At 43.6% G+C, this 23,421-nt stretch overlaps 1 protein-coding gene across 7 annotated transcripts in view; it reads right to left on the bottom strand.

The window, feature by feature from the left end:
• Nucleotides 1-13,684, bottom strand: part of LOC135540103 (complement decay-accelerating factor, GPI-anchored-like) — a 35,601-nt gene extending 21,917 nt beyond the window's left edge. For 6 of the 7 annotated variants that reach the window (XM_064966479.1, XM_064966476.1, XM_064966478.1 and 3 more), the window contains exons 1-7: nt 13,497-13,684; nt 13,137-13,328; nt 12,927-13,029; nt 12,740-12,810; nt 11,197-11,382; nt 3,325-3,402; nt 3,137-3,181 (exon numbers count right to left, since the gene is read on the bottom strand). In XM_064966479.1, the coding sequence (XP_064822551.1) occupies nt 3,137-3,181; nt 3,325-3,402; nt 11,197-11,382; nt 12,740-12,810; nt 12,927-13,029; nt 13,137-13,328; nt 13,497-13,560 (739 nt within the window). In that variant the 5' untranslated portion in view covers nt 13,561-13,684. The remainder of the gene's footprint in view (nt 1-3,136; nt 3,182-3,324; nt 3,403-11,196; nt 11,383-12,739; nt 12,811-12,926; nt 13,030-13,136; nt 13,329-13,496) is intronic. The other variant, XM_064966481.1, reaches the window with a different exon arrangement.
• Between the last annotated feature and the right edge of the window lie 9,737 nt (nt 13,685-23,421).

A 23,421-nucleotide genomic window follows, 5' to 3' on the forward strand; every position in this document is an offset into this window, starting at 1 on the left:
TTGTCGTTTGGTGGTGACCTAACAAAATCGTTTGTGGTGCTTTTGCTGTAAAGCATATTTGAAATTGGACACTGTAGTGGGATTAACAACAAGAACCTTTAAAATGGTATAAGATACATGTATGTTGAGGAATTTTAATTGAGATTTTTGATGTTTTGAATTTGGCGCCCTGCACTTTCACTGGCTGTTGTCATATCGATCCCTTTAACGGGATTGCAGCCTTCTAGGCAGAGTTGCAAAGAAAAAGCCATATCTCTGTCCAATGGCTGTTCTTTTGCCCATATTAAGCTTTGTTTTATTTGGCCAGTCTGAGATATGGCTTTTTCTTTGCAACTCTGCCTAGAAGGCCAGCATCCCGGAATCTCCTCTTCACTGTTGACGTTGAGACTGGTGTTTTGTGTGTACTATTTAATGAAGCTGCCAGTTGAGCACTTGTGAGGCATCTGTTTCTCAAACTAGACACTATGTACTTGTCCTCTTGCTCAGCTGTGCACTGGGGCCTCCCACTCTTTCTATTCTGGTTCAGCACAACAGTTTTCAGCTATGCTACCATATTTGTAAAATGATTTTCTAATGATCAATTAGCCTTTTAAAATGATACACCTGGTTTAGCTAACACAACGTGCCACTGGAACACAGGAGTGATGGTTGCTTATAATGGGCCTCTGTACACCTATGTAGATATTCCATTAAAAAAATCTTCCGTTTCCAGCTACAATAGTCATTTACAACATGAATGTCTACACTGCATTTCTGATCAATATGTTAATTTAAAAATGGACAAAAAAAAAAAAGCTTTTCTTTCAAAAACAAGGAAATGTATAAGTGACCGGAAACTTTTGAACAGTAGTATATGCCAGTTAGGCTCTACACTTGTTGTAAAGCTGATTAATGTGCTTAATTTTAAGAATGTATTTGACCACTTACCAAAACATAGGCCTAGGTGTGCGACTATGATTTTAAGAAGTCAGTTTCTTGCCTTACTGCACACAAGCTGGGCATCATTCACAAGGCTAATATTGTCACCCAATCAGACTAGATTAGATTAAATCAAGAACAGTCTTTACATACAGTGCATGCGGAAGTATTCAGACCCCTTGACATTTTCCACATTTTGTTACAGCCCTATTCTAAAATGGAAATAATTTTCCCCCTCTCAAATCTACACACAATATCCCATGTAATGACAAAGCAAGAACAGGTTAAAATGTTTTGCAAATATATAAAAAATAAAAAACGGAAATCACATTTTCATAAGAATTCAGACCCTTTGGCAGGGATTACAGCCTCTAGTCGTCTTTGGTATGATGCTACAAGCTTGGCACACCTTTATTTGGGGAATTTCTCCCATTCTTCTCTGCAGATCCTCTCAAGCTCTGTCAGGTTAGATTGGGAGTATAGCTGCACAGCTATTTTCAGGTCTCTCCAGAGATGTTCGATTGGGTTTAAGTCCGGGCTCTGGCTGGGCCACTCAAGAACATTAAGAGACTTGTCCCGAAGCCATTCCTGCGTTGTCTTGGCTGTGTGCTTAGGGTCATTGTGCTGTTTGAAGGTGAACCTTCACCCCAGTCTGAGATCCTGAGCAGGTTTTCATCAAGGATCTCTAATTTGTGCCGTTCATCTTTCCCCCGATCCTGACCCGTCTCCCAGACTCTGCCACTGAAAAACATCCCCACAGCATGATGCTGCCACCAGCATGCTTCCCGCTAGGGATGGTGCCAGGTTTCCTCCAAACGTGATACTTGGCATTCAGGCCAAAAGAGTTCAATCTTGGTTTCATCAGACCAGAGAATATTGTTTCTCATGATCAGTCCATTAGGTAGGTGCCTTTTGGAAAACTCCAAGCGGGCTGTCATGTGTCTTTTACAGAGTATTGGCTTCGGTCTGGCCACTACCAGGCATGATTGGTGGAGAGCTGCAGAGATGGGAGAACCTTCCAGAAGGACAACAGTCTCCAGAAGGACAACCGTCTCCACAGAGGAACTCTGGAGCTCTGTCAGAGTGACCATCGGGTTCTTGGTCACCTCCCTGACCAAGGCCCTTTTCCCACCGATTGCTCAATTAAACCGGGCGGCCAGCTCTAGGAAGACTCTTGGTGGTTCCAAACTTCCTCCATTTAAGAATGATGGAGGACACTGTGTTCTTGGGGACCTTCAATGCTGCAGAAATGTTTTGGTACTCTTCCCCAGACCTGTGCCTCGACACAATCCTGTCTAGGCGCTCTACGGACAATTCCTTCGACATCATGATTTGGTTTTCGCTCTGACATGCACTGTCGACTGTGGGACCTTATATAGACAGGTGTGCCTTTCCATATCATGCCTAATGAATTGTATTTACCACAGGTGGACTCCAAGTTGTAGAATATTTCATAGCAAAGGGTCTGAATATTTAGGTAAATAAGGTTTATGTTTATTTTTTTATTAAAAAACTGTTTTTGCTTTGTCATTATGGGGTATTGTCTGTAGCTGTAACCTAACACAAGGTGGAAAAAGGGAAGGGGTCTGAATACTTTCCGAATGCACTGTATACTAAATAATGTGTGAAATTTGTTTTGACTCAATGGACCATTATCACACACCTGTCTCAAAACAGGGGCAGGGGAAAACAATACATGTTATCGATGCACTTATATAGCTAATAGAGGACGCTTTTCCTGTGCCAGCCAGGTAGGCTATACTTCTGTTGGTTCTCTTTACAATGTGCTTAATATTAGGAAAGTTGAAATAAAGAGTAGTCCTAGCCTATAGAAAGCTGATGGAATCCTCTTTTTAAGAGGCCATCACTCAGTTCCCCTGCATTTGCATAGCCTATAAAAATGTTAAGCAACATGCTCTCATGAAGTGTTTAATTAGATTTTCGATTACATTGATGTCAGTGATTAGAGGGACAATAGAGTGCTGAGTATTAGGCAGTTAGCAAGTATGGAAGGCTACTAATGACCATCAGCAGCATCATTTACATTTAAGTCATTTAGCAGACGCTCATCAGAGCTTGGAGAAGCCTAATTACTGTGACTAAACGGTCAAGTGGAATTTGGCTGCCGTCATGACTCGTGATCGCCAGTAATACGGTCACCGTAACAGCCCTATGTACACCAATGTTAACATTAAAATAATCACTTGAATTAGCTTACTTGTAGCTGTGTTGGTGTCATGTTCACCAATGCTATGATGTGTCCCTGAAACAACAAATTATATAATCATGGATAGGGAGTGAAAGTTATTACCATGGTCTAGACTCTAGAGAATTCTAACATAGTTGATTCAATTGATCGTCAAGCCCTTGATTACACTGGGCTAGATTTACTTGGATTTGCTCTACCTTGTATTGTGGGTGGAACAGTCAATGTTGTCATTGATGCTGATATGGTTGTTGGTTTCAAAGGAAGGTCATTGACATCTATGAAATAGAAATGCACAATGGTTATGTATTGCACATTCATGCATACACCACGGTTACATGTTACACAGAGGGATTTAAAGAAGAAAGATCAATGACAATGTTCCTTATCATAGTCTGATGGTGCAACCCACTGGGCACACAGTTGAATCAAAGTTGTTTCAAAGTCATTTGTCAACCTATTGTGACATGGAATCTCTTGAAAACATGTTTACCTAAAGGAGTCACTGTTCAAGCAGCAATCGTTGAACTGTGGCTTCACATTTTACTTCAATATACCTGTAGAAAAGGCCCACGGAGTTGGTGGAATAATCCTTTAATTCATTGCCATTTACTCAGCTGGGCCAGGGGCGCTTTAATTAGGTCAGGTGGAAATGTCCGACAGATCTCAATTCCATAAAAGGAGGAAATTGCCGTCGCCTGATCTCGCTGCTTTCTCTTCCTTAACTCCATCTGATCCAGAAGTTCTGTGCGTCCATGAATCCACCACAGACTACTCAGTAAATATACCACTTTATGGTTAAAGGAATTCCTGCCTCAGTCTCATCCATTCCTGTCACCTGACACGTCACCTGTTCACCTTCACTGTCAGTCATCCTACCTGTCCAGCTACCCACACAGATTCCACTAATCTTTCAATGGTCCTTCGAGACAGATGACTGAACCAAAGACAGGTGGAAAGGAAATGGAGGCGGAGAAGGAAGAATTATCCCCACTGGAAGGAAGAAGAGAGGAGAAGGCAGCTGAGGGAAAGGTATTGGAACAAAGGAAATATCCAGGAGCTAAGCCTTCAGAAACAAAGGCTTCATCCTCAACCACCAGCAGCACCTGGTTATCTTAAGGATTATGTGGTTGAGTTTCCGACATCAAAGGGCAAGCCCACCAGAGCTCAAAGAGTTGATGGATCAACTATACGTTTCAGCCATCAACCAGCCCCTCTGAGCCAAGGACCGGAAACTGCTTTGGAGCAGGAAAGTGGTCTACATGAAGAACCTATGGAGGAGGTAACTCCCACCGCACAGGGCGACCAGCTTCCTGAGGCAGGCTCCGCTCACCCCTTAACTAATGGGAAATCGTCGAAGCACTCTAGACGGAGTGGGAGTTCGACTAGTGGATACCCCTTTGGAAGTGGCCATGGCAGCCGCTGTTTACTAGCCCTCAGCGATTCACAGACCGCTGTCCTACAAGAGCGGATGAAACTATTAGCTTTGGAAGAAATTGAGCGTCAGATTGAGGAGGAACGACAGGCTGACGAACAATGTCACCAATTGGATGGGCAGGCCCGTAGAGCTCTACAGGAAAGGGAATTCATTGCCAAGGACCTGGCACAGCAGCGACGGCACCGTCAAGCCAGAAGGGAATTGGAGGAGGCACGGATGGTCTCATCCTTCCTGGAGAGGAACAAACAGGGAGTTGACCTGACCACCCCTCCACATGGACCTGAACTGTCTGCCTTTCTTTTCCAATCTGCCCCTCTGGTACAGCATGGCACACAGTCCCCGGAGGCTCCGGGGTCAACAGCCAACACGGAGCACGGGAGACAGACCGCTCCGCCAACGCCCTCTATGCCAGTGACACAAGTTAGCATTCCTCCATCTGGACAAAGCATCACTCCTTCGTCTTTCCGCCAATTACCAACCAGGGCAAATCGTTCCTTTCGTCCAGGGCCAGGCCAGTCCTCAAACAACAGGTCGGAGGGCTCTCGCCCAATTCCGGCTGCCACAAATGGAGGGTCTGGGACAATAGGGGACCGGGCCCAATGAGGCCACAATGGGCTCATCAGAAGTCCCGGGTTTATCCTTCACGCAACCAGAAGAGGGAGCCAACATTATGAAACTTCTAGTAGCCTCAGCCTATGGAATTCCCAGACCCAAACTGCCATACTTTGAAAACGGAAAGGAGAGTGAATTTGTCCTTTTGGAAATGGCATTGGAGAGCCTACTGGGTATTCACAGTCATCTGTCAGAACGCTACAAATACCAAGTACTAATGGATCATTTGCGGTTTCCCAGTGCATACAGGCTGGCCCAATCCTTTATGCACTCCAAAACACCATACACTGGAGCTCTCCAGGCCCTGAAGGCGAGATATGGTGAGCCACGTCAGCTAGTCCAGAATGAACTAAACAACATCCTGAACACATCTCCAATTAAAATGGGAGACCATGCTGCCTTCCAAGAATTCTCCCTGGCTGTCCAATCCCTGACCTCGATGCTTCAATCCGTTGAAGGAGAAGGCGGGAGCGAGCTGAAATGTGGCTCCCACGTGGACAGGCTTCTTAGCAAACTTCCAGTGTACCTCAGAGACAGTTTCATTGAACATTGTTTGAATAAGGGCATCCTGAAAGAGGGCTCGGGAAGCACCTATGCTCTTAGAGACCTGGCCGCATGGTTGGAGGTGAAGGCAAAGGCGAAGAGAAATCGCTCACCAGGCCACAATCTCAGCCATAGCCACCGGGGGAAGGAAGGAGTTTGAACGCCAGAAGAGGCCAAATCCCACTACCATGTACTTAAATAGTGAAGCCGGGGAGGAACCCGGGAAGAAGACCCCTCTCAAGAGCAAGAACATCAAATTCCAGCCTTACTGCCCATATTGCAATAGTAAGGGGCACTTCCTTGGCTCATGCCCCAGGGTAAAAAAGCTCACTCAAACTCAATTGAAGGCCTGGATCACTTCAGGCGAGCGAAGCTACAAGTGTGCCCGTAGCCATAAGGCGGAGACCTGCACATTGAGGAAACCCTGCAACTGCTGTAAATAAATCCATCTCACTGTGTTGCATGATCTAATTCCCCAAGCACAGAAGGAGCAGAGTATGCTCATGGTTGGAGCTGCAAAGGAGCTGTACCTCGACCAGCAGAACCGGTCTCTAAGGGTCATGTTGAAGGTGGTCAAGGTCACTCTGCAAAGTGAAGGGAGAAGCATTGATACATTCGCCATTCTAGATGATGGGTCAGAAAGAACAATCATTCTCACGGCAGCCACCCGTCAGCTTAACCTGGAGGGGACCCCCGAGACCCTTAATCTCAGAACGGTGCGACATGATGTTATCCAAATGAAAGGCTCTGCTGTAACCTTTAGCATTTCACCTTCAGGAAACAGGGACGTGGCCTATAACATCACCAATGCCTTCACGGCAGATGGCTTGAATCTCGCAGAGCACTCCTGCCCGGTAAGTGTTCTACAGAAACAATATCCTCATCTACGAGGATTGCCTCTTCCTAACCTGGCCAGAGTAGTACCACTTATCCTGATTGGGTCAGACCACCCACATCTCGTCACCCCGACTGAGCCTATACGAGCTGGACCAGAAGGAGGGCCCATTGCTGTCCATACATCCTTGGGTTGGGCTGTGCAAGGTCCATCCCATCTACTTCTCTCCACCCAAGCTGTACAGTCACAGCAAGTCCTCTTCACCAGAAGCAATCCAGATACAGCCACTGACCTCCTTCGGAATGTTGAGATGCTCTGGAAGATGGACACCTTCTCCAACCGGAAGCTACAGGAGGTCACTCGCTCGAAACATGACTCCTATGCATTAGACCTCCTGGAGAAGAGCACCACCACCACTGAAATGGATGGCGTTCGCAGGTATGCAACCCCACTGCTACGGGTGCCCAACCATCCTCCTCTGGCAACCACGACACGGGCTGTACTCCCACTACTGCGTGGAACGGAGCGACGCCTGGTGAAGAATCCTGAGCTTGCAGAAGTTCATAACCGAGAGATTCATAACCTTGTGAAGGCTGGCTACGTCACTGAAGTGACAGCTCATGAAGAGGGAAACGCACTCCATGAATCCTGGTATATCCCTCACCATGTTATCCAGCAACATGGTGGGAAGTATAGACTTGTCTTCAACTGTTCATTCCAAGCTGCTGGTCAAAGCCTGAATGACTGTCTACTCCCCGGACCAACCTTAGGTCCTTCCTTGCTCGGTGTCCTTCTCCGGTTCAGGCAGCACTCTACAGCCATCAGTGGAGACATCAAAGCCATGTTTCATCAGATTTGTTTACTGCCTTCCGACACCACACTGCTCCGGTTCATATGGCGAGATATGGAACGAGATGCAGAGCCCACAATCTATGAATGGCAGGTACTCCCATTTGGCACCACCTGCAGTCCTTGCTGTGCCATATATGCTCTGCAGAGACACGCACGGGAGCATCCAGACAGTGACACAGAAGTATTGGATTCAGTGGAAAATGCCTTCTATGTGGATAACTGCTTACAGAGCATCCCATCCACGGCTGAAGAGAAAGCACTCCTTGATAAAGTACGGAATCTCCTGTCCAAAGGGGGATTTGAGGTCCGACAATGGGCTAGTAACAGAGCGGAGGTTATCCAGCACCTCCCGCCACAAGCTAGGTCCAGTAGCAGTGAACTATGGCTAACGCAGTCGGGTGCTAACCCAGAAGAGCCCACTCTAGGACTGAGGTGGAGCTGCATACCGGATACCCTGGGGTATAAGTACCGCTCATCCCCGAATACCGAAACCCCCACTCTGCGCACCATATATCGGACCCTGGCCAGTCAATACGATCCCCTTGGGTATATCCTGCCATACACAACACGGGCCAAAGTCTTAGTCCAGGACCTGTGGCATACCAAGAGGGACTGGGATGAACCAATCCACCCGGCTGACCTAGTGGAACGATGGATCTGTTGGGAAACGGAGTTAACGGAGCTCTGATGTCCAAATGCCAAGATGTTATGTACCATCCTGTGCTGACCAACCGGGATCATGCCTGGAACTGCATGTGTTCTGTGACGCTTCGGAGCGAGCGTATGGGGCGGTTTCCTATCTTAGAGTGGAGGATAAGGCAGGCCACACCCATGTCTCCTTTGTCATGGCCAGGTCCAGGGTCGCACCCAAGAAGCAGTTGTCAGTGCCTAGGCTGGAACTCAGTGCTGCCCTTTCCGGAGCCCAGTTGGCCTCTACCTTGTGAGCCGAGCTCACCTTGTCAATCCAAAAGGGTCATCTACTGGAGTGATTTGACCACTGTATTGACCTGGCTCAAGTCGGAGTCCTGCAGGTATAAGGTGTTCGTCGGAACTCGCATTGCGGAAATCCAAGACCTAACAAAGTCCAGGACTGGAGGTATGTTGATAGCATAAACAATCCTGCAGATGACATTACTAGAGGTAAAACCCTTCAGGAACTGGCTCAACCCCGTCGCTGGAGCTTGGGACCACCATTCTTGTCCCAACCAGAGAATGAGTGGCCAACAGCCCCCAGGCGTACGGCCCCTTCGCAACCAACTGAAGCTCATGAGTTAAGGAGGTCCGCCCAATGCTATAGCATTTCTACGGAACCAACAACGGCTCTCCCTGACCTGACGCGCTCCCTGATCACCGCCACAAACCAGACCTCAGATGGGGTGGCTTCTATACCCACCTCCCTCGCGGCAGAGATGCTACTCCTCCAGCAAGCACAAGCGGTTAGCTTCCCTGAGGAGTTAAAAGCTCTGAAAGCCGGTAGGGAAGTGGCTAAGGACAGCAGTCTTCTCTCTCTTGCCCCAGAATATGATCCAATCCTTGGAGTGATCAGAGTCGGAGGGAGGCTGCTCCAAGCAGAGGTTTTGGACCCAGATGCTATCCACCCAATTATCCTTGACTCCAGACACCCTCTTACCAGGCTCCTCATCAAAAGTTATGATGAGCGGCTTCTCCACCCAGGGCCAGAGAGGGTCTATGGGGAGATGAGGCAGAAGTACTGGATAATTGGAGGACGAGGAGCCATTCGTAAGCACCAATACGCCTGCGTAGAATGTCAGAGACGGCGGGCCGGAGCTACGGTGCCCAAAATGGCAGCTTTACCCCCTGCTCGCTTGCACCTCCTTAAACCACCCTTCTGGTCAACAGGAGTAGTTTGCTTTGGCCCCTTGATGATAAAGTTAGGTCGTCGTGTGGAAGAGCGCTGGGGCATTCTATTCAAGTGTTTGACAACCAGATGTGTCCACCTGGACCTACTGGAGAGTTCGGATACGGAAGCCTTTCTCATGGTCCTACGGTGGTTTATCTCCCGGCGGGGGAAACCCTACGAGATCCTGGCTGACAGAGGTACGAACTTCAAGGCAGAAGAAGCCAGGTTGGAGGAAGCCTTCCAAGCCATGGAACCCAGCCTCCAGGATCAGCTGATGGACCAACAAATCTCATTCAAATTTAACCCTCCAGGCGCTCCTCATTTTGGAGGAACATGGGAGCGAGAGATCAAATCTGTAAAGACGGCCTTACGAGTCGTACTAGGGGACCAAACTGTCACTGAAACTGTCTTGAGGACCGTCCTGATAGAGGTGGAAGGGATTCTGAATTCCAAACCCTTGGGATATCTCTCTGCAGACGTCGCTGACCCCGATCCGGTTACACCGAATATGCTCTTGATGGGACGCCGAGATGCGTCACTTCCTCAAGCCATGTATGCTGATACCAACCTTGTAGGCAGACGCCGGTGGCGACACAGCCAAATCTTAGCTGACCATTTTTGGGCCCGATTCAGTCGGGATTACCTACCAAGTCTACAGCACAGAGGGAAATGGCGGAGAGAAATGGCCAGCCTGGAAACTGGCCAAGTAGTAATGATGGTGGACCCTCAGCTGCCTCGAGCCTCCTGGCCGGTGGGCCGTATAACTAAGACCATGCCTGGGACCGATGGTCGTGTTAGATCAGTGGAGATCCAGGTCATCCTACCTGTCCATCTACCCACACAGATTCCACTAATCTTTCAATACCTCTCAGTTTCCAGGCTGGCCATTAAGTTAGTGGCATGACATTGAATCAATGACGTTGATTTAAACTTAACATTTTACTATCAACATTGAAAGGTCAAATAAAATGTCTAATCAAATATTAAATTAATAATAATTTCAAACACCCAATATTGACTATAGACCCTTTTCCAGTACACGACACACTGACGTCATGCACAGATGCTCGCAACACTTGGCGGCAGTAAGAAAGCCATTGCCATCTGCGCCCATTCAACATAAAAACCTAAATTTAGGTTATCACTTCTAAACAAAATGTTGGGGTTCTGATCCGCTTACAATTACGTCTTGATTCTCGCTTGAACAGTCTAATATTATTTTTTGGTTGAGATCTTTGCAAAATAATTATTTTGGATGCAGCAGTTGTTAGCTGGAATGGTAACGCTCATCTGACATTGGCTAGCTTTTGCTCCAGCCTAAGAGTCATTTTACTGGTTGAAGTGTTTTATTTTTATTTAGTATAATGCAGTTGATTTGCAATGATGACAAACATTATATTAAGCAGGACATTCATATGAGCCTTAAAATCCAATTATAATCCAAAAGTAGTGTGAAATGCACTCATAAGCAACATGTAGAGAGGCTTTTTTTTGCTGCCGTTCTATAAGAACTGCATCTTCTGCCGCCAACTTCCGTGCATTGCCCTCGTGCAGCAATGTTTGCAAACATAGAAAGGGGTCTATAGGACGGAAAAGAGTTAACATTTCTACGTGGAATTTTCTATGCAAATTTCAACAAACATTGTTCTGATGATTATGTTAAAATTTGATTGATGTAACAACCTGTTAGTCAAGTAATTAATGAATTATTTAAGTTGAAGTTTTAGCTCAATTGCAATGCTTACAACACTGGTTGGAATAACAAACAGTACTGGTTGATTACTTTTTGCAAATCCAAATGCATTTTCAATGTCACTCACAATAGGGTGACAAATTACGTTGAAACAACGTTGATTCAACCAGTGGATGCCTGCAGTGTCTAGATGTAGGGTGTTGGCAGATCATTTATCAAACATAAATAGAATCCATACCTTTGCATTCAGGAAGGAATGAGTTGTATTCACCATCTTCTTCACACTCAATGGATTTGTTTCCAATGAGGGTGTAACCTTCATCACAGGAATACTGTATGACATCCCCATACTCTGGAAACTGTTTGTCAGGCTTCTCTGAGATCATGCCATTCATTATATCAATAGGTTCTTCACAAGTTACCACTGAGGGAGACATACATGGGTGCATTATATTTGTTAGTGCTGAGCGACCAACCAAATTATAATTTTTGGGCTATTAAACTACCTAAGTGTTTTTTTGAGAGCCAGATTCGCCGTTTCTCTAGACCGAAACCAAATCATTCACAATAGAAATCAAGTCGAGGGGCAAATCGCAATTGCATGCATACTCCTTGCGTCCCATCTCCTCGCCTTCTTGCGTCCTCTCCTTCTCAAAAATATTGGATGAAAAAAAAGGGGGGGGATTTGAGGACTATGCAATTGAGATTCTCCCAAGAACTATGTGGGATGCTGGGCTAAAGGACGTAGTTTATTAACACTACATTCATGTGAATTGCAGGGCCCTAATTTTCTGCCCGATTCCATTGAATTTTCCCCAAAATGTTATTATTTTTTCCCAGGTTTGTTTTCCCGTTTCTTCAGGTTTTCCACAAAAAAAAAAGTAATCACACTTTAATAGAAACAAATATTCTGAACAAAATGCAACAATTTAAGATTTAACTGAGTTATAGTTCATATGAGGAAATCAGTCAATTGAAATAAATTCCTTAGGCCCTAATCGATGGATTTCACGTGAATGGGAATACAGATATGCATCTGTTGGTCACAGAAAAAAAAAAAGCCTCAATCGGGCTCAGGATCTCATCACGGTATTTTTGTGAATCCAATTGCTAATCAATAAATGCAATTGTGTTCGTTGTCCGTAGCTTATGGCTGACCATACCATATTTTACTTTTCACATTTAAATAAAAAAATCCAATTGCACGCTCACTCAACTTCTGTGGCATTGTGTTGTGACAACACTGGACATTCTAGAGTGGCATTTTATTGTTAGAAGGTGCACCTGTGTAATGATCATGTGGTTTAATCAGCTTCTTGATATGACATCTGTCTGGTGGATGACCTTTGCAAAGGAGAAATGCTCACTAACAGGGATGTAAACCAATTTGTGGGCAAAATTTAAGAGAAATACGCTTGTATGTAACATTTCTGAGATCTTTTATTTCAGCTCATGAAACGTGAGACATGCATTTATGTTGCGTTTATATTTTTGTAGTGTAATTTGGATTTCCTAAGTCTGCAAACAGTGCTTCAACCAATACAGGAGACCACTTTTGAGGTCTGGGATTATTATTAAATTGTAAATTGTACTTGTTACCCAATAGGTAGTTACAGTCAATGTTTTGGTAATTGAACATTCACCATGTCTAAAATAATAATAGAACGCAAACCTGACTCTAAAAAGCACTAATATTTCAGCAGTAATTGGTGTTCTTCATTCAAACAAGTTCAATGCCTAAAATGTCCAAGGTGTGTCAATGGGATATATGTAAGATTTACCTTCACATCTTGATCTTCCACTCCAACCTGTGGCATAACACTGCCTGTAACTTGATCCCTGAACTTGATAGCTGGAGTTGGAGAGAGCATGTGTGTGAGAGGGGGAGGGGGTCTTGCATTGAATCTTTGGGCAAAATAATTCCCCCATACTATGATGATACTACATCAGATATTGAAGCATACTCACCCTTTATCACAAATTGCTCTTGCTGATGCACCAAAAAGCGTCCCTTCCTTATCAAACTCATATGTCAAATGTGGCATCTCCTTGGGTGCACCGCAGTCCTTCTCTGAAATTAATAATTAGCGAGGTAATGGAAGCATTAAAACAATCAACCAACAGTAAACACTCAACAATGGCACTTGACAGAAGAGGGGCTAGTATTTTGCCGCCTACTTTTGCAGATTAATTCCAGGGTGCTCCACTCTCCATTCGTGCAGGTGATGCTTTCAGATCCTTGCGCTTTCATGTAGCCGTTGGCACATTGAAACAATACTTCCGAGCCCTCCGGAAAATCGTTCTTTAGGAGCGCATCATTCGTTAGAACGACATATTGATTTCTCTCCACTTGTGGTTTGGGACATTCAGCTGCGAGTAAATATGATACAGTAAAATAGGTCAACTCCACACACAGACAGAATTACGTTAGCCAGTTCAAGTTAGCAACGTATGTAGCTAGCTAAGCAAAACATTTTCAGGTAAAACTTCTATCAACCTTATCTAGGAAAGGGTTACCATGGCTAGAAACACACTCACAATTTCCACTTGTTATAAAGATAAGGTATATCAAGCACTTGGTCCATGAATTTGAATAAAACATTTTAAAGTCGAATTTATGTGAAGACAAGTCAGTGTCTCGACCTAACAATTTCTCTCTATTCTTGTTGAGTATCAATAGCTGACGAATCAGTCCCAGACCATCGACGACTTCAACAGTCTGTTGATGATCATTTCACTTTATAGCAACTGTGCGGGACTTGACGTAACACCACGCGCAGCGTGCCCCTCCCGGGCCAGTGACGTACGGTGGTGAGTTAATCTTTGTTACTCATTTCTTTGGACACGCCACACCTCTATAGATTTCAATGCCAAAGTCTAGCCCAGTTGCTGACTAATTCACTACGCAAACACCATATAAAATCATTTGTATCTGAATAATTTATTGGAGACCGAAAAAACGAAGTGAAACACACTCTGAGACCATCAAGACCCATTCTCACCCCATTGGCCCTTGATATAAAGTCTAACAAGAATAATACATTGAAAGTAATAACCTAATAAAACATTATAGAAATACATAATTATAATAAATAACTAGTAATTAAATATAATATCCCGACGTGGAAATGTGGGTAATATTTGATTGATATGTTGATCAATGACATTTCAACCAACCTATTCACCCATTTTAAATTCCCAAATGTGTTATCACTATATGCTTTCGGCCATCTAAAAGCAAAACAAAATTCCAATGAAAAAACGATCAGAGTTCTGGTTTAGTTGTCATCTAAATGTGTTATCACTGTGCTTTCAACCATTTGAAAGCACAACAAAGTTTAAATGGGAATACAATGTCAGATATGTTGTATTTATACAACAATTAAATGTGTTTTTACTGTGCTTCATCTAATAGCACAAACTGATTCTGTGCCAATTATTATAACAATTGTGAAGATCTCCACAGACCTGCCACCTTGCATGCTATCCAACCTGGTCTCAGCGCAAAACATATTATATTTTGTTAAGTACATGCTAAGTAGGTATAAAAGTAGTAAGTAGTAGCAAAGCTGCTAAATTGCTAAAGTTGTCCATGATGTGATTCGAACACGCAACCTTACGGGTTGCTAGACATTTGAGTGTTCGAATCTCACCACGGACAACTTTAGAATTTTAACTAATTAGCAACTTTGCAAATACTTAGTGAGTTAGCTTACCCTTTCCCTAACCCTAACCCTAATCCTAACCTTAACCCTAACCTAATGTAGCATATCACACTAAAGTAGTCGAACATAGCATATCATACTGTATTAACCAGTGGTGGCCGTTGCTGTTTAACATGCGGGAGGATGATTTTTTATTAGCATGATTTTTTCTATTACATTATATTGGATGACTGTCTTTCATATTCCATTCACCCAGCTCAATGTAACATCGATAGATTTAGGCTACTACATGATACTTGAATTTTGCCTATAGCCATCATGAGGATGCTACAACCTAGCCTATGTACGATATTTTACAACGTAGGTGCACAGCTTGAGAGAAATTTGAATAATCAAGGTGACAGACATTGACACATTCAATACCGCCTTACATATTCTTGCCTGCATGTAGCTGATCTAGTCATTCGCCCAACAGTTGCAAACTAGAGTTTCTATTGGACAAATTCAGGCATGTTTATTCCCATTTCATTCCGTTTGCTTTCGTTTAAGAAAACGGTTTTCAACAGAATCGGCGGAATGAACACACTCATCATCACAAACAAAAACAGTTCACATTCATAACAGCCACATACAGTGTCTTGCGAAAGTATTCGGCCCCCTTGAACTCTGCGACCTTTTGCCACATTTCAGGCTTCAAACATAAAGATATAAAACTGTATTTTTTTGTGAAGAATCAACAACAAGTGGGACACAATCATGAAGTGGAACGACATTTATTGGATATTTCAAACTTTTTTAACAAATCAAAAACTGAAAAATTGGGCGTGCAAAATTATTCAGCCCCCTTAAGTTAATACTTTGTAGCGCCACCTTTTGCTGCGATTACAGCTGTAAGTCACTTGGGGTATGTCTCTATCAGTTTTGCACATCGAGAGACTGAAATTTTTTCCCATTTCTCCTTGCAAAACAGCTCGAGCTCAGTGAGGTTGGATGGAGAGCATTTGTGAACAGCAGTTTTCAGTTCTTTCCACAGATTCTCGATTGGATTCAGGTCTGGACTTTGACTCTGCCATTCTAACACCTGGATATGTTTATTTTTGAACCATTCAGTTGTAGATTTTGCTTTATGTTTTGCATCATTGTCTTGTTGGAAGACAAATCTCCGTCCCAGTCTCAGGTCTTTTGCAGACTCCATCAGGTTTTCTTCCAGAATGGTCCTGTATTTGGCTCCATCCATCTTCCCATCAATTTTAACCATCTTCTCTGTCCCTGCTGAAGAAAAGCAGGCCCAAACCATGATGCTGCCACCAAACATAACGTTTTGCATTGTTGCAATCTGACCAGGGCACCTTCTTCCACATGTTTGGTGTCTCTCCCAGGTGGCTTGTGGCAAACTTGAAACGACACTTTTTATGAATATCTTTAAGAAATGGCTTTCTTCTTGCCACTCTTCCATAAAGGCCAGATTTGTGCAATATACGACTGATTGTTGTCCTATGGACAGAGTCTCCCACCTCAGCTGTAGATCTCTGCAGTTCATCCAGAGTGATCATGGGCTTCTTGGCTGCATCTCTGATCAGTCTTCTCCTTGTATGAGCTGAATGTTTAGAGGGACGGCCAGGTCTTGGTAGATTTGCAGTGGTCTGATACTCCTTCCATTTCAATATTGTCGCTTGCACAGTGCTCCTTGGGATGTTTAAAGCTTGGGAAATCTTTTTGTATCCAAATCCGGCTTTAAACTTCTTCACAACAGTATCTCGGACCTGCCTGGTGTGTTCCTTGTTCTTCATGATGCTCTCTGCGCTTCTAGCGGACCTCTGAGACTATCACAGTGCAGGTGCATTTTTACGGAGACTTGATTACACACAGGTGGATTGTATTTATCATCATTAGTCATTTAGGTCAACATTGGATCATTCAGATATCCTCACTGAACTTCTGGAGAGAGTTTGCTGCACTGAAAGTAAAGGGGCTGAATAATTTTGCACGCCCAATTTTTCAGTTTTTGATTTGTTAAAAAAGTTTGAAATATCCAATAAATGTCGTTCCACTTCATGATTGTGTCCCACTTGTTGTTGATTCTTCACAAAAAAAATACAGTTTTATATCTTTATGTTTGAAGCCTGAAATGTGGCAAAAGGTCACAAAGTTCAAGGGGGCCGAATACTTTCGCAAGGAACTGTATACTACAGACACCCGACCAGGCCCAGATCCCCGTCATTCGCCGGAGAAGGACACTGAGATTTCGCAGAAAAAGATCAGGATGCCTTGTGAGGATCAGACGCCGAGTGGCTAATCTACCTTTGCCTTCTGTCCTGCTAGCTAAATATTAAATCACTGGAAAATAAATATGATGAACTGAAAGCCCGAATGTCCTACCAATGAGACATTAAAAACTGTAATATCTTATATTTCACCGAGTCGTGGCTGAACGACGACATTAAGAGCATGCAGCTGGCAGGTTATACACTCTGTCGGCAGGATAGAACAGCAGCCTCTGGTAAGACACGGGGCGGGGGCCTATGCATATAGGTAAACAACAGCTGGCGCACGATATCTAAGGAAGTCTCGAGGTTTTGCTCGCCTGAGGTAGAGTATCTCATAATAAGCTGTAGACCACACTATCTACTTAGAGTTTTTATCTGTATTTTTCGTAGCTGTCTACATACCACCACAGACTGATGCTGGCACTAAAACGGCACTCAATAAGGAAACAGGAAAACGCTAATCCAGAGTCGGCACTCCCAGTGGCCGGGACTTTAATGCAGGGAAAATTAAATCAGTTTTACCTCATTTTTATCAGAATGTTAAATGTGCAACTGGAGGGAGAAAAATTCTAGGCCACCTTTACTCCACAGACAGAGAAGCGCACATAGCTCTCCCTCGCCCGCCATTTGGCAAATCTAACTATAATTCTATCCTCATGATTCCTGCTTACAAGCAAAACATTTAAGCAGGAAGCACCAGTGACTCGGTCTATAAAAAAGTGGTCAGATGAAGCAGATGCTAAACTACAGAACTGTTTTGCTAGTACAGACTGGAATATGTTCCGGGATTGTTCCAATGGCATTCAGGTGTACCCCACATGAGTCACTGGCTTTATCAATAAGTGCATCGAGGACGTCGTCCCTACAGTGACTGTACGTACACACCCCAACCAGAAACCATGAATTACAGGTAACATTCACACTGAGCTAAAGGGTAGAGCTGCTGCTTTCAAGGAGCGGGACTCTGACACGGAAGCTTATAAGAAATCCCACTATGCCCTCTGACGAACCATCAAACAGGCAAAGCGTCAATACAGGACTAAGATTGAATCATACTACACCGGCTCCGACGCTCGTCGGATGTGGCTGGGCTTGCAGACTATTATAGACTACAAAGGGAAGCACAGCCACGAGTCCCCTCCCTGTTGACATGAGCCTACCAGACAAGCTAAATAACCTCTATACTTGCTTCGAGGCAAATAACACTGAAACATGCATGAGAGCATCAGCTGTTCCGGAAGACTGTGTGATCACGCTCTCTGTATCCGATGTGAGTAAGACCTTTAAACAGGTCAACATTCACAAGGCCGCAGGGCCAGACGGATTACCAGGACGTGTACTCCGAGCATACGCTGACCAACTGGCAAGTGTCTTCACTGATTTTCAAGCTCTCCCTGTCTGAGTCTGTAATGCCTGCGTGTTTCAAGCAGACCACCATAGTCCCCTGTGCCCAAAAACACCAAGGTAACCTGCCTAAATGACTACCGACACATAGCACTCACGTCTGTAGCCACGAAATGCTTTGAAAGGCTGGTCATGGCTCACATCAACACCATTATCCCAGAAACCCTAGACCCGCTCCAATTTGCATACCGCACCAACAGATCCACAGATGATACTATCTCTATTACACTTCACAAGGCCCTTTCACACCGGGACTAAAGGAACACCTATTTGAGAATGCTATTCATTGACTACAGCTCAGCGCTCAACACCATAGTGCCCTCAGAGCTCATCACTAAGCTAAGAACCCTGGGACTAAACACCTCCCTCTGCAACTGGATCCTGGACTCCCTTACGGGCCGCCCCCAGGTGGTAAGGGTAGGTAACAACACACCCGCCACGCTGATCCTCAGCACGGGGGCCCCTCAGGGGTGCGTGCTCAGTCCCCCTTCACACTATTGTGAAGTTTGCGGATGACACAACAGAGGTAGGCCTGATCACCGACAACGATGAGACAGCCTGTAGGGAGGAGATCAGAGACCTGACGTGTGGTGCAAGGACAACAACCTCTCCCTCAACGTGATCAAGACAAATGAGATGATTGTGGACTACAGGAAAAGGAGGACCGAGCACTCCCCAATTCTCATTGATGGGGCTGTAGTGGAACAGGTTGAGAGCTTCAAGTTCCTTGGCGTCCACATTACCAACAAACTAACATGGTCCAAGTACACCAAGACAGTCATGAAGAAGGCACAACAAAACCTATTCCCCCTCAGGAGACTGAAAAGATTTAGCATATCCTCAAAAGGTTTTACAGCTGCAACATCAAAGGCATCATGACAGGTTGCATCACTAGATGGTATAGCAACTGCTCGGCCTCCGACCGCAAGGCACTACAGAGGGTAGTGCGTACGGCCTAGTACATCACCTGGGCCAAGCTTCCTGCCATCCAGGACCTCTACACCAGGCGGTGTCAGAGGAAGGCCCTAAAGACTCCAGCCACCCTAGTCATAGACTGTTTTCTCTGCTACCGCATGGCAAATGGTACCGGAGCACCAAGTCTAGGCCTAAGAGTCTTCTAAACAGCTTCAACCCCCAAGCCATAAGACTCCTGAACAGCTAATCAAATGGCTGCCCAAGCTATTTGAATTCCCCTCCCCCCTATGCTGTTGCTACTCTCTGTTATTATCTATGCATAGTCACTTTAATAATTCTACCTACATGTACATATTACCTCAATTACTCGACATCGGTGCCCTCGTACATTAACTCCTGTATATAGCCCTGCTATTGTTATTTTTATCCATGACTTTGTATTAGGTATTTTCTTAAAACTGCTTTGTTGGTTAAGTAAGCATTTCACTGTAAGTTCTACACCTGTTGTATTCGGCGCATGTGACAAATACATTTGTTTTGAAAGCTTACCTTGACTTCCAGTGTTGGATAGCCATAGCCAGCTAGGTAACATAGCATCCCTCTCTGTTAAAACTGGGTGTTTGAGTAGGCTATATTAGCTTGCTGCATTCGCTAGCTAAGTAAGTGAAAGTGAAAAAAATAACTAAATATCTCTCTCTCTCTCTCATTCTCTCTGCTTCTCCTTAATTTTTGAAGAAATTAATTTGTTCAAAACAGTTGAACTTTTGCCTTTCTTTTTGAGTCAACTACTCACCACATGTAATGCACTGCAGCGCGAGCTAATTGTAGCTTTACTTTCAGTACTAGATTACTTCTCTGATCCTTTGATTGGGATGTCGGTTCATGCTGCAAGAGCTCTGATAGGTTGGAGGATGTCCTAATTACTTTGTAAATCTATGGAAGAGGCTGAGAACCACAAGCCTCCTAGGTTTTATATTGAAGTCAATGTACCCAGAGGAGGACGAAAACTAGCTGTCCTCCAGCAACACTGTGGTGCTACCGTACATATTTCTGTTGAGGCTACTGTACAGTGTGTTTTAATCAATTATTTGGTGATGTGAAAATATGTAATATAATAATTTTTAATGTTTCACCATTTTGTATTTTTTCACTGAGGAGGTTTGTCCTTCCCTTCCTCAGAAGGGGAATGTCGAATGTAATATATCATACTAAATGGGTCATAGCAAACTGGTGCGATCAAGATGTAGGATACTATATGTCCTACAATTCGTATTATATTGTACAACCGCTATGTAATGTAACCTAACGTAAGTAACATATCATACTAAATGGAGTGGCACCAATTTTTGTAAAATATAATACGTTTTGCTCTGAGACCAGGTTGATTAGCATGTGAAGGTCGCAAGTCTGTGGAGACCTTCACAATTGCTTTAATAACCTGCACAGAATTTCAAACAGCATTGCTCAATTGCGCTTTGATATAATCTCAACAGCAATCCAGGTCATTTTGTTGTGCTATTAGATGACGCACAGGATATCACATTAAGTTTTTGTATAAATACAAAATATCTGACTTTCTATTCCCATTTGAACAGTGACAACACATTAAGTTTTTCTATAATGACAAAATATATGACATTGTATTCCCATTTGAACTTTGTTGTGCTTTTAAATGATTGTTAGCGCAGTGATAACACATTTAGACGACAACTAAACCAAAAATCAGATATTGTTTTTCCATTAGAATTTGGTTGTGCCTTTAGATGGCTAAAAACATATAGTGATAAAACATTGGGAATATTTAAATGGATGAATAAAGGTTGAAATGTCATTGATCAATGTCTCAACCAAGTATTACCCACATTTCCTGTCACGCCCTGGTCTATATTTATTATGTTATCTTCATGTATTGGGTCAGGCCAGGGTGTGACATGGGTTTATTTGTAGTTTGTTTCGTCTTGGGGTTGTGTGGGGTGTATAGATTAGTCTATGGCTGCCTGAGGCGGTTCTCAATCAGAGTCAGGTGATTATCGTTGTCTCTGATTGGGAACCATATTTAGGTAGCCTGGGTTTCACTGTGTGTTTGTGGGTGATTGTTCCTGTCTCTGTTTGTTGCACCAGTCAGGGCTGTTTCGGTTTTGGACGTTTGTTGTTTTGTATTGTTCGTGTTCTTCATCATTAAAGATGTATCGAACGAATCACGTTGCATTTTGGTCCGATCCTTGTTCCACCTCTTCGTCAGAGGAGGAGTTGGAAGAAACCCGTTACATTTCCACGTGGAAACAACGTGATATACCCAGTGGGATATTATAATTATTTATTAATGATTCATTATAATTATATAAAACGATAATTTATTATTAGGTTATTACTTTCAATGTATTATTATTATTAGGCTTTATACCAATGGGGTGAGGCATGGGTCTTGATGGTCTCAGAGTGTTTCACTTGGTTTTTCAGTCTCCTATAAATTATTCAGATACACTCATTTTTTTATTGAAACTTTATTTAACTAGGCGAGTCAGTTAAGAACAAATTCTTATTTATAATGACAGCCTAGGAACAGTGGGTTAACTGCCTTGTTCAGGAGCAGAATGAAAGATTTTTAAGCTTGCAGATTCGATCTAGCAACCTTTCGGATACTAGTCCAATGTTCTAACCACTAGGCTACCTGCTGCCCCAATGGTGTTTGTGTAGTGAATTAGCCAGCAACTAGTCTAGACTTTATCATCGAAATCAATAAACAGAGGTGTGGTCTGTCCAAAGAAATGGAATGAGTAACAAAAATGAATTCACCCCCATAGGTCATTGGCTTGGGGAAGGGCAGAGCATAGTTGTATATGGGGCAGAATCACTGTTAGAACCACTGTGCTGTTACATCAAGTGCAAACACAAACGTCCTAAGGGTTGCGTATTCAAATCTCATCACGGAAAACTTTACATTTTGCAACCACTTACTACTTTTTATCTACTTTTCAACTAACCCTTTAACCTAACTCCTAACCTTAAACTTAACCCCTCACCCAACGTAGCATATCATACTAAAACCGTCAAATAAAGCATATCATACTAAAACAGTTGAATATAATATATTATAATAAATGGGTTAGCTAACATGCTAAGTAGCTGCATAGTAGCTAGAAGTTGTAATTAGCTTAAATGCTAAAGTTGTCCGTGATGAGATTCGAACAAGCAACGCATGGGTTGTTAGATGTTTTCCTTAACTACTGCAACCTACTGTTTTATGTAACGTACCAAACATAACATACAGTGGGGCAAAAAAGTATTTACTCAGCCACCAATTGTGCAAGTTCTCCCACTTAAAAAGATGAGAAAGGCCTGTAATTTTCATCATAGGTACACTTCAACTATGACAGACAAAATTAGAAAAAAAATCCAGAAAATCACATTGTAGGATTTTTAATTAATTAATTTGCAAATTATGGTGGAAAATAAGTATTTGGTCACCTACAAAAGTTTATATCAATACTTTGTTATATACCCTTTGTTGGCAATGACAGAGGTCAAACGTTTTCTGTAAGTCTTCACAAGGTTTTCATACACTGTTGCTGGTATTTTGGCCCATTCCTCCATGCAGATCTCCTCTAGAGCAGTGATGTTTTGGGGCTGTTGCTGGGCAGCACGGACTTTCAACTCCCTCCAAAGATTTTCTATGGGGTTGAGATCTAGAGACTGGCAAGGCCAGTCCAGGACCTTGAAATGCTTCTTACGATGCCACTCCTTCGTTGCCCGGGCGGTGTGTTTGGGATCATTGTCATGCTGAAAGACCCAGCCACGTTTCATCTTCAATGCCCTTGCTGATGGAAGGAGGTTTTCACTCAAAATCTCATGATACATGGCCCCATTCATTCTGTCCTTTACACGGATCAGTCTTCCTGGTCCCTTTGCAGAAAAACAGCCCCAAAGCATGATGTTTCCACCCCCATGCTTCACAGTAGGTATGGGGTTCTTTGGATGCAACTCAGCATTCTTTGTCCTCCAAACACAACAAGTTGAGTATTCACCAAAAAGTTATATTTTGGTTTCATCTGACCATATGACATTCCCCCAATCTTCTTCTGGATCATCCAAATGCTCTCTAGCAAACTTCAGACGGGCCTGGGGGGTTCTAAGCTGACATGTGGAATCGTTTTAAGGTCATGCCATGGACCATTTACCTATTTTATTTAGAATTTTAGGACCTCTTTAGGT

Source organism: Oncorhynchus masou, chromosome 5 (genome assembly GCF_036934945.1).
Source record: "Oncorhynchus masou masou isolate Uvic2021 chromosome 5, UVic_Omas_1.1, whole genome shotgun sequence".
Lineage (NCBI taxonomy): Eukaryota > Metazoa > Chordata > Actinopteri > Salmoniformes > Salmonidae > Oncorhynchus > Oncorhynchus masou.